The 12,347-nt window shown below is 38.0% G+C and overlaps 1 protein-coding gene and 1 long non-coding RNA gene across 22 annotated transcripts in view; one reads left to right on the top strand and one right to left on the bottom strand.

Moving 5' to 3' along the window:
• The window catches only part of SGIP1 (SH3GL interacting endocytic adaptor 1), a 198,199-nt gene that overhangs the window by 43,595 nt on the left and 142,257 nt on the right, over positions 1–12,347 (bottom strand). For 12 of the 21 annotated variants that reach the window (XM_073234087.1, XM_073234095.1, XM_073234088.1 and 9 more), the window contains 2 exons: positions 7,998–8,063; positions 7,020–7,079 (listed from right to left, as the gene is read on the bottom strand). The exons of 3 other annotated variants lie outside the window; for them this stretch is intronic. In XM_073234087.1, coding sequence (XP_073090188.1) covers positions 7,020–7,079; positions 7,998–8,063 — 126 coding nt within the window. The remainder of the gene's footprint in view (positions 1–7,019; positions 7,080–7,997; positions 8,064–12,347) is intronic. 6 more of the 21 variants (XM_073234090.1, XM_073234099.1, XM_073234102.1 and 3 more) reach the window with 2 other exon arrangements.
• LOC140848910 (uncharacterized) overlaps positions 1–12,347 on the top strand; it is a 112,194-nt gene that overhangs the window by 57,691 nt on the left and 42,156 nt on the right. The gene's annotated exons all lie outside the window — the stretch shown is intronic.

Raw genomic sequence — 12,347 nt, 5'->3', positions numbered from 1 at the left:
TGGATCTTGGATGTTTATGACATATCAATGTAGGTACCTCAATTGCAATGAATATGCAACTCGGAGGACGTTGCTAATGCGGGAGTCTTTGCATGTGTATGAGCAGAGTGTATTTGTGAAATATCTGTACCTTCCCCTCAATTTTTTTGTGGACCTAAAACTGCTTTAAAAACATGAAGTTTTAACAAAACCAAACCAAAACACCTTTTACAATGTATAGTAGCTAATAAACAACTACAAAAACTATCTTATTTGATTTTATCCTACTTATCCTCTCTTGTGGGTATTAAACCTTCCACTTTAAAGATTATAAAACAGAGATTCAGAGACATTAAACTTTCAAGATCACATGATTGTTGAATGGCACAGCCAAGATTTGACTATTATAGTGGTTAGGAATGTTGGTTTTGTACCTTAACCCTAACTCCCCCTGAGCTGATTGACCCAGGACTAACTGTGTTATCTTGGAAAGTTGTCTAAATTCTCAGAGCCTTTGTTTACTCATCGGTAAGATGTGAAAAATAATAGCACCCAACTTCGTAGAGCTGCTGTGGGGGTCACATGAGCGTGTGGATAGGGAGTAGTCAGCCCATGCCCTGGCCCATGGTCAGGCTCATCAGTCATACTGCATCAGCAGGACCAGGATATGCTGAATCCCAGATATGAAGAGCCCCAGATATGCTGAATCCAAATAAAATGATCTTCTCACTAACCAAGTATCCCTTGCTTGGTTACTCAGGATAGAAGCTACCACCTACTCTTGAGCTTTCCCACAGGTATGTAATTGGATACAATTCTGAATGATATAAATTCTGTCCATACATGTCCTTCCTAACAGCCTGTTCACATAATTTGGCCTGGATATCAGGGCAAAAATAGGGGGTACTTAGTTGACTATGATACTAAGAAATATACATTTGGTCTTAGTCCCAGTTTCTGGCAAGAGCTCCTAAAATCCTGAGTGATAAGGGGAAAAGGGGATTCTTTCATTATTCATAATAAGCCTCTTTCAACCTTACCTGAATTTATTCTAATGAGGTGACTCTTGGAGGATGGGGGCTAGTTGCAGAGGAACCAGCCACATAATTAAAGGATTGGAACTTTCTGTCCCATCCTCTGACCTTCAGGGAGAAGAGAGAGCCTGAGATTGACTTACTCACCAATGGTCAATGATTAAATCAATCACGCATACCTAATGACCCCTAAACACTGGGGTTTAGAGAGCTTCTGGGTTGATAAACACATCAAGCTACTGGAAGGGTATTTTACCCAGAGAGGGCGTGGAAGCTCTGTGCCCCTTCCTACATACCTTGCCCTATGCATCTCTTTCATTTGGCTGTTTCTGAGTTGTAGCCTTTATGATAAACAGGTAATACAAAGTGAAGCATCTTCCTGACTTCTGTAAATTGTTCTATCAAACTATCAAACCCAAAGAGGGGGCTGTGGCGACACTCAATTTATAGCTAGTTTGTTAACCTTAGGTATAGGTAACAACCTGGGACTTGTGACTGGCATCTGAAGGGGGGGGGGGGCAGTCTTGTGGGACTGAGGCCTTAACCTGTGGGCTCTGCACTAACTCCACATAGTTACTGTCAGAATTGTTTAGTGTGAAGGGAAAAAAGCCCACACATTCCATGTCAGAAGTGAGGTGAGCAGTATAGAGAAAGAGGTATCTCTTTTATGGGTTTTCTAGTCTACCTCCAGCATGACAGCTGTACACCAAACAGGAGTGAGACATGGCAACTGCCTCAGAGCACAGAAGACCAAGTGAGATATCAGGATGCTGGTCAGTTCTGGAGATTTCAGAACCAGAGAGCTAAATTCTTACACAGATGCAAAAGTGAATTCTGAAACGCTCAGCAGCCATGCCTGCTAGAACATTTTGCAGTTTCAGCTTCACTTGGATCTTCTTAACAGATTCATGCTATTTTTAAAAATGCTGTGTGACCATTAGTTATTAATAGAAAGGAGTTTACATTTTACATGTACAATATTGCAAATTCAGAATAGCTAGGGAGTATGATTTTAATATTTTTAATGAAGACAGCTTTGATCACTGCTTTTTATATTTCTCTATCTTTCCCCAACCTAGTTAATACTTAACATTGTGGTTTGCAAGGTTTGGGAACTCAATAACTTTACTTTGTTTTTGATTAAAAAGGACCAATAGTGGGATAGGGACAATTAGTGGACATTTCCCACTTGAAGAATATTATGAATTTAGCGGAGCAGTTGCATCTCAGAAAATTGGTCACACCTTCCAACTGTCCTTTCTCTAGTGATTCAAATGAATAAATTAATATCCTTCTGGCCACATGTGATAAGTCTGACCTGTTTGCTTCTTACAAGTTGTTATTACTATATAGAGGAAGGAAAGTTGGATGGTTTATGATTATGATTGTGTCTTACTGGTTACTAAGTACCGATATTTAATAACCTACTGAAGGAGGTCAGAAGTTAAAATGCGCAAGAGTTAATATTTCTCACATAGGCAATATAATGACAAAGAGGAAAACGTAGCTGTGTAGATGACTAAAGATGTTACAAAATCTATTTTTCCTCCATGTGGTCTAATCTGGATACAGAAAAGAACTTGAATGTAGGCTGAGCTAATGGATTGAGTGAGGATGCGATGAATGTGAGACTTGAGGCCCAAGGAGGTCAAAGATAAACTGTCATCGGGGATTGGGGAGCTGGAAGGGGATTAGAGAAAATTCACCAGCCTCACCAGCACCACCTGCCTGGTTGGGGGTGGAGAGGGCTGCTGTGAGAGTTGGATGAGATCACGCGTGCAGAGCATCATCCTAGGTCTCTAGCTAGGTGGCCAGGGTTCAAATCCCTACTGTGCCTCTTTCTGGCTGAGTGGTCCTGCACAAGTTACTCATGTTACCTGAATCTTAATTTCTTCATCAGTGAATTTTGTAGATGAAACAACATAACAGATGCAACATACTTTGCACAGAGTAAGCACTCAGATGTTATTGTTATTCATTACTCTGATTACCCTAGGCCCCCTCTTTAAAATTGTAAACCCCAAATGCTCCATTCTCCTTTCTTATTTTATTTTTTTTGTAGAACTTATTACCATCTCCATGCTATATATCTTACTCATTTAACATCTTACTTTTCACTCTCCACATTAAAGTGTAAGCTCCATGGTGACAGGGATGGTTTTCTGTCCTGTTCACTGCCGGGGAGGGCTGAGGGCAGTGCCAGCACAACAGCTGTGCCCAATAAATATTTGTTGAATGGGAGAATCATTGACTAATGTAGTCCTTAGTGTAGAAGAGGGTGACAGACTGCTAGCTACTAAATAGCCAAAATGGCATTTTTGCCAGTGGAGACCATTTCAAGATGTGGCCAAAGGGGCAGGTTTCCGAGGGGAGTGGAGGGGAAGTTTGTTGGAGCTCAAGGAATCGGAGGCCCTGGAGCCAAGGTATGGGGTGGGTCATCCACACTGAATCTATGCCACAGGAGGAAGGTCAGAAGTGAGGTGGTGAGGATGAAGACAGCTGCCAGCTTCCCCGAGCCTGCAGATAAATGCAGAGGACTGCAAGCTGGTGAGCAGCAGACAGCCATGAGGAGCGATAGGGGCATTACCACGCGGCTGCTTTCACAGTGGGTAGCAGTGGTTTGGAAGTGGTAACAGGGAGTTGGGGGAATTCAAACACTGCCTCCTTGTCTCGTGACATCACCCCTTTTCATGGAGGGTGCTAAGGGAGCAGTGATAGTCCCTGGAGAGGGCTGGAATTCAGTTAAGGAAACAGGTGGGCGCATTGGCATAATGCCTGCGAATGTAGAGAAGGGTATTGCTAAGGATGGGATGATCCTGGAGGCGTGATGGGAGTAAGAAGAGCAAACAGGAGCACAGAGCGATCTAGAGATGAGTGTGCAGGAGGCTGTAAGCACGGAGGAGAGGGATGATATTCAGACACAAGGGACCTCAGGAATGTATGGCTGCAAAGTTGTTGGTTTTTTTTCCATTACCAGATACAAGATGTTTTGTAGTTAAATAAGCTAACCAAGCAGAGGGACAGCACATTTCTGGAAACTTCTTGATGTTAAAATGCTCAATGGGATTGTTCAAACACCTAACAGTCAAATCTTCTACTTGTCCTGGAAATACCTTTCCCTTCCTTCCATCTCAGAAGAATACTGATAGCTTCAATAAGATATTCTCTTGTTTGAAGGAATTAAAAAAGTTATTACCTCTTGTAACCTTCACTTTTTTTTTCTAGCCCAACTTAAATAGGTTGAGATCTCAGTGAAATTGCCTATAAAAGCAAAACATTAAGAAAAGCTTTGGAACTCTTGTGAGGTAGAACCATTGCTTTACACTTTTCTCTCATGTTAAATTAAATTTGGAAAGGTGAAGCATCTCATGTTATCTTCAAATAAATTCATAAGCCAACGATTATTAGTTTTCTGGTTGTTCAGTGGCTCAAACACTTACTGAGCAATGTAAAAGAAAGCAATGAATAATATAGGATGAGGTCTTAAACATTACAAAAACATGAATTAGATGCCAATAAATAATAATTTAAAAGCTATTTAGAACAGGTGCACATTTTGATCTGAGAATCTTTCTTCCTCTTCTGTATTCTCTGAATGAAAAATTGAAGAAATGATTATTAATATTAATAATAACAAATGTGGATAAACCAGAGCGTCCTAGAAGAATACAGCGGAAGTTCTATTCAATAAACCATGTTGAATGACAGTCTTTTTGGAGTTTAAAGCTTGGGAGGGGCACAATTGAACATGTCATCATTTCTGAGTCATTTTATCATGACAGCAGAAAATTAAAAAATCCTCTTTAGTTGCCCTAGCTAAAAATACCTGAGACTGATGTTCATGCTGCTGAAAACAAACCTCCATTCTTAAAAGATATTTTGCTTAGATGGCAAGGTGTCATGTTCAGTTTCTCCTAAGTCCTTTCTTGAAGTTCATTTTAATGTTCTTTCATCTGCATAAACATTTCTTGATGAGATAAGTAGGGACATACATTCATGATAGGGCTGCTTTCATAGTTCCTTGGGGAGCCTTGTCTGTACTTCTGACTTAAGCCAAGTCCAAGATGAAGATAACATGGTACTAGAGATTCCAATTATTCTCGAGTAAGACTTTTTTGCATGACTTCTCTTGGCCCGAATTGAGGTGCTTAAGGAATTTGAATCTTCCTAATTAGAATAGCAATGTTACCAACTTTGGATACCCAGAAACCTACTGACAAATATAATTTTTCTCTAAAATGAAAAAATGTGGTTCCCATTATGCTACTCCACACATTTCTTAATACTTCTATCTGACTAATGTATATTTAAAAACCAACCAGCCAACAATGCAAAATTATCTTTAGATCTGTATCTTCAAAACAACTCTACTTAACCTAACTCAAACACAAGCAATTGAGCCAACAGATACTATAAAACCCAAACAAACAGCAACAACAAAAAAACTGCCAAAGTTTTTATCCCTTTGGAGCCTCAGACAATTACTTGAGGGTTGCAGGTAGTGTATTTCTTAATTTCCCAGTTAAAACAGGATAGACTGCGGCCAGACTGAACCAGAGAACGAACCCTATGTAGGCAGGTATTTGCTGTACTTCAGGAATTCCAACGTATCCAACAGTAACTTCTCTTGAGATGTGCTGATCAACAAAAAGACACCTGAGCACTTTTTAACCCCAACTGATTGAAAGAGAAAGGATAGAAGGTCATAAATTTGTGGACTTTGCTTCTTAGTTAATACAAAAGTAATGAGGTGAGGCAACGAAGGCTTCCACCATCGTGTGGAAAATGTGTCCTTCCCTGAAGACTGCCTGTCCACCTGTCCTCTACCTGAGGCAGGTCAAGACATCAGGCACTTGGAAAATTTTAAATCAGACCATATTTTCTGGTGCTGTCCAAGCTACTTCAAGCTAAGGACTCCCACCTCTAGGACCATCTTGCAAAAAAAATTCACTGTTGAGAGAAAAAAACCACACCACACAAACTACTTTAAAAAGTCTGTATCAATCACTCTGAATTTTAAAAATGTGCTAAACATAAAGGCAAGTTAAGAAAGTTCTTTCTGTTTTCATAAAACACAAAGACACATTCTGTATTTAGATTCAATGCTAGAGTAGAATATTTTTTGGCCAACTTTTGATCCCAGGATAAATTTAGTTATTTAAAAATCATAGGAAGTAGGGACTTACGTGGTAAATATTCATGTGTAAGATGGCCTGTTAATTAAGTTAAACCACTTAATTTTTCCCCCCACCATTAGTTGAAATGAGCCATTTTATCAAATGCCAGGCCTGCTAAAATGACTTAGAATTCAACCATAAAATCAAAGAATGCTGATCCTTAATGCAGAAGTATAACGAATTGTTCAACACTGAAGTTAGATATCTGACAATTATATTTATGTGTATTTTCCTTAATCTTCTAAAATAGCAAGTCGAGCAATAGTTGTCTATTGTACTATAATCATTCCAGTTGTAGTTTCAGAAGATGTACGTAGAAGTTATTAAAATGCTTTTTTTCTTTACCTCATTTTTCTGATCTCCTGTGCAGCAGTCCTTGTCATTAAAATATACATACATACTTACAATAATGGATGTTGTATCTGAAATGTTAATTATCCAAAATAAAGTTCAATGTCAATTCCAACCAAAACTGTCTTTGCATTTGTTGCACTGTATTTGTAAAAGAGCTAGGAAAGAGTCCTGGTTGACAGAGTTAAGTTCCTTAGCCAAAAAAGGCCTTTTTTTATTTTCAATTTAACAGTTAATTAAGTAACCAATATTAACTTGAAATTAGCTTTAATTTTTTAATATGAAAAATTGAAGATCCCATACAAACCAAATTCATATAATATTTTCTTTAACATTTAGTATTTTTTAAGTAGCCATAGCATTTTTATATAGAAAGTGAGACCAGGTCTTTTGAAGAGAACTGGGATTTCAAAATGCAAATGGGAAAAAATGTTAAGGGGAGTATAAATTAGAATCTGGTATGCTATGTACTACTTACCTTCAAAAGTCAAATAAAACTTTCCTCTGTCAAACCAAACGAGGGAAGGCTGTTCATTCTCTGTATGGCCAGGAGTTGAAGCGGGATGGGAAAGGTTACGGAGAGGGAGAGAGAAGGACACAGTATGAGTTAAAGGTCATTAATCTCACTATGGGGGAGGGCAGAAGCACTGCATGCCATTAGCGTGCAGGAAAAAGGGAAGGCTGGCAATCATTATTATTTTTTTCTTTTTTTAGTTCAAGAAACAGAAAGCAAAAGCAAAGCTATGGAGGCCTAGAGGGATGGGCACATGGTGCTGGTAGTTTGATACTTAGAGCTTGCATGGAGCAGAAGTCTTCCTGGCCATGCAGGGGAGTCAGCATATTTTAACTGCATTAGTTTGGGCAAACTGTCATTCAGCAATTGCTGTATCCATTTCATCTTCAATGTCATCCCCTTGTGTGTTTTCAAAAAGATAAACTTGGAGTTACGGGTAACATAGAACTTAGTTTAGGTTTTAAATGACCACAGCATTGCATATCAAGTTAAAGTTTGTGGAAGATGTCCTATATCTTCCATTCCTCCCCTGGAATCACCTTAGGTATCCAGACACAAAACACCCTTTACCTATATACCAAAAAGAAAACAAGATTACTAATGGTGCTGCATGAATTTTTAGATTAAAAGGCAGTCACTGGACATGTAATTCTGAGCAGTTATATTATTCCTTCCTTTGTAAATTCACAAAGCAATAGCATCTCACCTTTTTTGAACCTTTTCACTGAGAAACTGTCATGCAACCTGTTGCTTTTTAATATTTTCACTTAAAAAAATTCAGCAGTATTAGTTCCATGATGAACAGTGAACAGGGTGCACTTGAGAGGCACTGGACACCCATGAGGTGAGGAGCATGTCCATGACCACTAGAGCATTCAAATGGCATAATGGCTTGGATTTGTCAAGTCTAGTTATCTAGGGATCACTCGGCTAGCACCATACCTGGGGGCGTTGCACAGCGCCTTTCAAACGAGGGCAGTTTGTCATAAAAAACATCATCTTCTGACACTACGAACCAAAGAAATATAAAAGAATGGAAAACAAAAACACAAATACAAATCCCAAATGAAATCAAGCAGCACACTTTACTGATCAAAACATAGGCATGACTTTAATGGAAAAAGGAAACAAAACCTAAGACACTGGGATTATGACTAGGATATGAAGAAGTGATGTGCTTATTTCATGATGATTCTATGACAAGAAATTAAAATTTAAAAAAATGTCAGGCTTTAACATCTGTGAATTTGGTTGAAGTCAGCTCCGTGGAAGAAATCATACCCCTCCTTTTTCAGGGACTTGTTAAAGGCACTATCATTAATAATTGACTTGTTCAAGTGTGTTTCTTTCAGACACAGTTCTCACGTGGCCAAACATATGTCCATCAGTAGAACCTTCTGACAGAGCACTGAGAGCCACAGGATCACCCAGCATGCACCTTGCCCCCACTGGGGAAAGAGGAAGCTTTTAACAAGACCATAAAAAAGAAATAGTATAAACCTGAGGTCCCTGAATAAAGTATTCCATTTTAACTGCATCAATATGCAAACATAATTTGCTTTGCACCTATCTTTGGTGATTCTGGGCTGTTAATTTGGAACAGTATTACTGTTACTCCATCTTTGGCTATGGTATACAGCTATGGTTAAGTATCTTTGTCAATTAGTCCAGTTGCTCTGAACCCCAAATGTTCCAGATAATTTTGCACATGGTCTCCCTTCTCACCAACTAACAAGTGCAAGTAATTGTAGTCTTAGTTCTATGTGATTAAAAGAAGTGCTCAATGCCACATGTCTTAGACTATTATTACAACTTTAATAAAAGATTGAATAAAATCTGTACAAAGTCTAGGACAATGTAGAGAAGTAGATAAATAAATGGATGAGAGTAGAAAAATTATTTCATAAATAATGTTTCTTGGAAAATTTTCCACTAGTTTGCCTTTCAGACTTAGGGAGTAAAGCAGGGAAACTACTTCTTTGTCAATTTTTAAGGTTCTAGGATATCACTTGTCATCAGTTTTTAGTAAACATATGACTTCCTTGGTGGCTAGAACAAGTTAATTGCCCTATAGTATTAACAGGAGAGAAACAGGACAAAGGGAACTAGCACTAAGAAGGACACTCCACGATCTCTCCAGAAACTAGGGAGTCAAACAGTTACATGGACAGCAATTGAATGTCACACTACCTTTTCATACCTACTAGTGGGAAATGATGGAGGATATTCTATTCTTTTGAAGAACTACCTACTTATTTATGATCTCCTTAAAATGAGGAGTCTCCAGTATTGCCATTTGTTCTTTGAGCTGAAGTTACAAAAATACAGGTCATGGGGGCTGAATGGTATGCTTATATACATGTGTATATATATATATATATATTAATAGTGGTCATGAACATCCAGGGCTTAGAAGAAAACATACTAAATAAGTTAGGGAACTTAAAAATTAGTCAGTGGATAGCTTTTTGCTTGGTTTAAATAAGGACAACACTCAAATTAAGTACTGAGGAAAAAATTTCCATAAGAACTAACCTTAGAAATGGCCTCAAATTGGTCTAGGAATGGGAAGCCAGTATTCTATACAGGGGTTTCCAAAAAAATAGCAGAGAAAAAAGACTGAAATTAAATGTGGTAATTTTTAATCGGGATCAGGAATATCCATCTCCAATTTCTTTTTGTGCAGAATAATTGGCATTAATACACATTTTTGTTTTTGTTTTTTAAAGATCTTCCAGTTCAGAATTGCCACCCAGTTTAGAAAGACAAAGGCTTAGAGGAAATATTTTAAGTTTTAGGTGCTATGGTTAATATTCAGCACTGAATACAAGTCATTTTTGCTCAAAGTTTAAATGCTCAAAGTCCATTTGATGCTTCCTTTGGTGCCCTTAAACGATTCATTTTCATTGATTACAGATTTTTGGAATGTTAAAGATGCCATTGAAAATGCATAAACAATAGTGAAAGATATAATTAACAGTGAAATTAATAATGAAGAAAAAATTTCTTTATGACAGTCTTTTTGCACTGAGCTCCCAAAGGAAGATTTTGCAAATATCTAAAAAAAAATTGTGACAACTGTGACCCATACAAGTAAGAAAGGTAATAAAAAATAGATATTTGCAATTAGAGATAACTCCCTGTTCATCTCTCTCTCTAAATGTCTAGGAGTTTGTTTCTTCTTTAAACATTTTCTCGATTCCCATATTAACAGATCAAATTGTGAAGGTCTTATGAGCTTTCTCCAGGACAAAAGGAGTTTATTGTATTTCACAGATTCTAATATGTGCACTTTTTTACATTTAATCTCTCTGAAATTGGGATGGGTCTTAAAATCAATGTGGTAAGAAATCACTGCATTAGTTCAATTGGTAGCTTGCCGCTTTCTTTCTTAGTCATATATAAAATAATAGTGCATCTTCTAATTGAAAGTGTCTTAAATTCAGTGAAGTACAATTACATTGGTGCTTTTCATTATTTGAGTGTGCTAATGCACAGGACATCCTATATTCAGGTGTGGCATCAGCTATACTACTTTATAATCACAGCTCTTACAGAAGATTTTACGCCCAAAGTCTTTCAGTGGCATATTCTTATATGAATTGTTGTGTAGAAAAATTACATTTGTTCTTAAAAATTTAGTCCTTGAATTCCATTAAACTCTGCAATAGGCAAGTACAAATAAATAAGTACGAAGCTTCTGTCACACTTGCCCCAATTTGGGCTCAAGTGTCATAGGAAATGTCAAAACTGTATTGCAGTTGTAGGAGGGAAATGTGGAGCCATCAGCTTCAGGAATTTGCTGCTAAAATTCTCTTATCTTCCTCAAGCTATTTGACTACATTAAGTTAACAGTCCAAGTTGCAGTCATGAACAGTTGGCTCCTCGGTGCTGAGCAGCTAAAGCACATCCTTTCCAAAAAGAGATAAACAGCAATACACACGAAACTACTGGGCAGTCCGTCATTTGACAATGTATTTCCTTCAGAGAGAAGTGGCTGTTGGGTGAACCTGCCACAGTAGGAAAGAAAGGACAGGAGACCGAGGAAGAGGAAAACCAAGTAAAAACAGCAAAACCAAACAGATTAGATCAGAATGCTCCTCAGCAATGAAGCAATGTCACTATCCTCTCAGGTGACTTTTTCTTTTCCTAAACCCCTCTGTGGTTCATCTTGAAAGGCTGCATTACTAGATGTGTTAAGAATCAAAGTCACTGACCAGGATTTGAGATTTCTGCAGCAAGGAGTAAAAAAACACACTGTACAAATCATGGGCACAGTTCAAATTCTCTGCGTGTGCAATTTTCTCTGAATCTCAATGAGTTAAAATAATATGTTAGATGGTCATCTGAGGTCACTTGAGGTCTGCTTTCTGAGTGACAATTTATTTTTCTTACTTTCATCTCTGAACAGCCAGGAAAATCACATGAAGTGAGTGGAACAAATGATTTTAATAAAAATAAATAAATAAATAAATAAATAAATAAATAAAACCCAACAAAAAACAGAGCAGGGATTGGTGAAATGACTGTAGCGATCAAGGGTATTAAAAAGAGTTCAAAAATAAGGCTGGGGTGTTTAAAGAAAAAACAAACAAAAAACCCAAGCTAGAAATGAGGTAATAGCATCTAAAAATAAGAGCACCAAACTGCCCCAATTGATTTGGCTACATAACTAAAGTTAAATATCTGTTAATAAATCATACCAAATTGGATAGCTGGCTATACTTTCACTAAATTTGAAGGATTCTTTGGGGCTGGTCTGATAAAATATATATGTATATTTCACTGAGCATAATACCCTCTAGTTCTACCAATGGCAGAAAAAGACAAATATCAAATGACTTCACTCATCTGTGGAGTATAAGAACAAAGAAAAAAATTGAAGGAACAAAACAGCAGCAGACTCACAGAACCCAAGAATGGACTAACAGTTACCAAAAGGAAACGGACTGGGGTGGATGGGTGGGAAGGGAGGGATAAGGGGGAAAATGGGGCACTACGAGTAGCACACATAATGTGGGCGGGGGGTGGGAGCCCAGGGAAGGCAGTATAACACAGAGACCTGTAGGGTTTCTACAGCATATTACTGGGCTGATGGACAGTGACTGTAATGGGGTATGTGGGAGGGACTTGGTGACAGGGGGGGTGTCTAGTAAACATAATGTTCCTCATGTAACTGTAGATTTATGATACCAAAAAAACAAACGAAGTGAAAAAATACATATATATACACAACACATGACACAGCTGAAAATCTCTTTGGGGACTCTAGTGGCACAACTTATTTTCCTG

This window comes from Manis javanica, chromosome 4 (assembly GCF_040802235.1).
Source record: "Manis javanica isolate MJ-LG chromosome 4, MJ_LKY, whole genome shotgun sequence".
Taxonomy (NCBI): Eukaryota; Metazoa; Chordata; class Mammalia; order Pholidota; family Manidae; genus Manis; species Manis javanica.
This window is presented reverse-complemented; position numbering and strand designations above follow the sequence as displayed.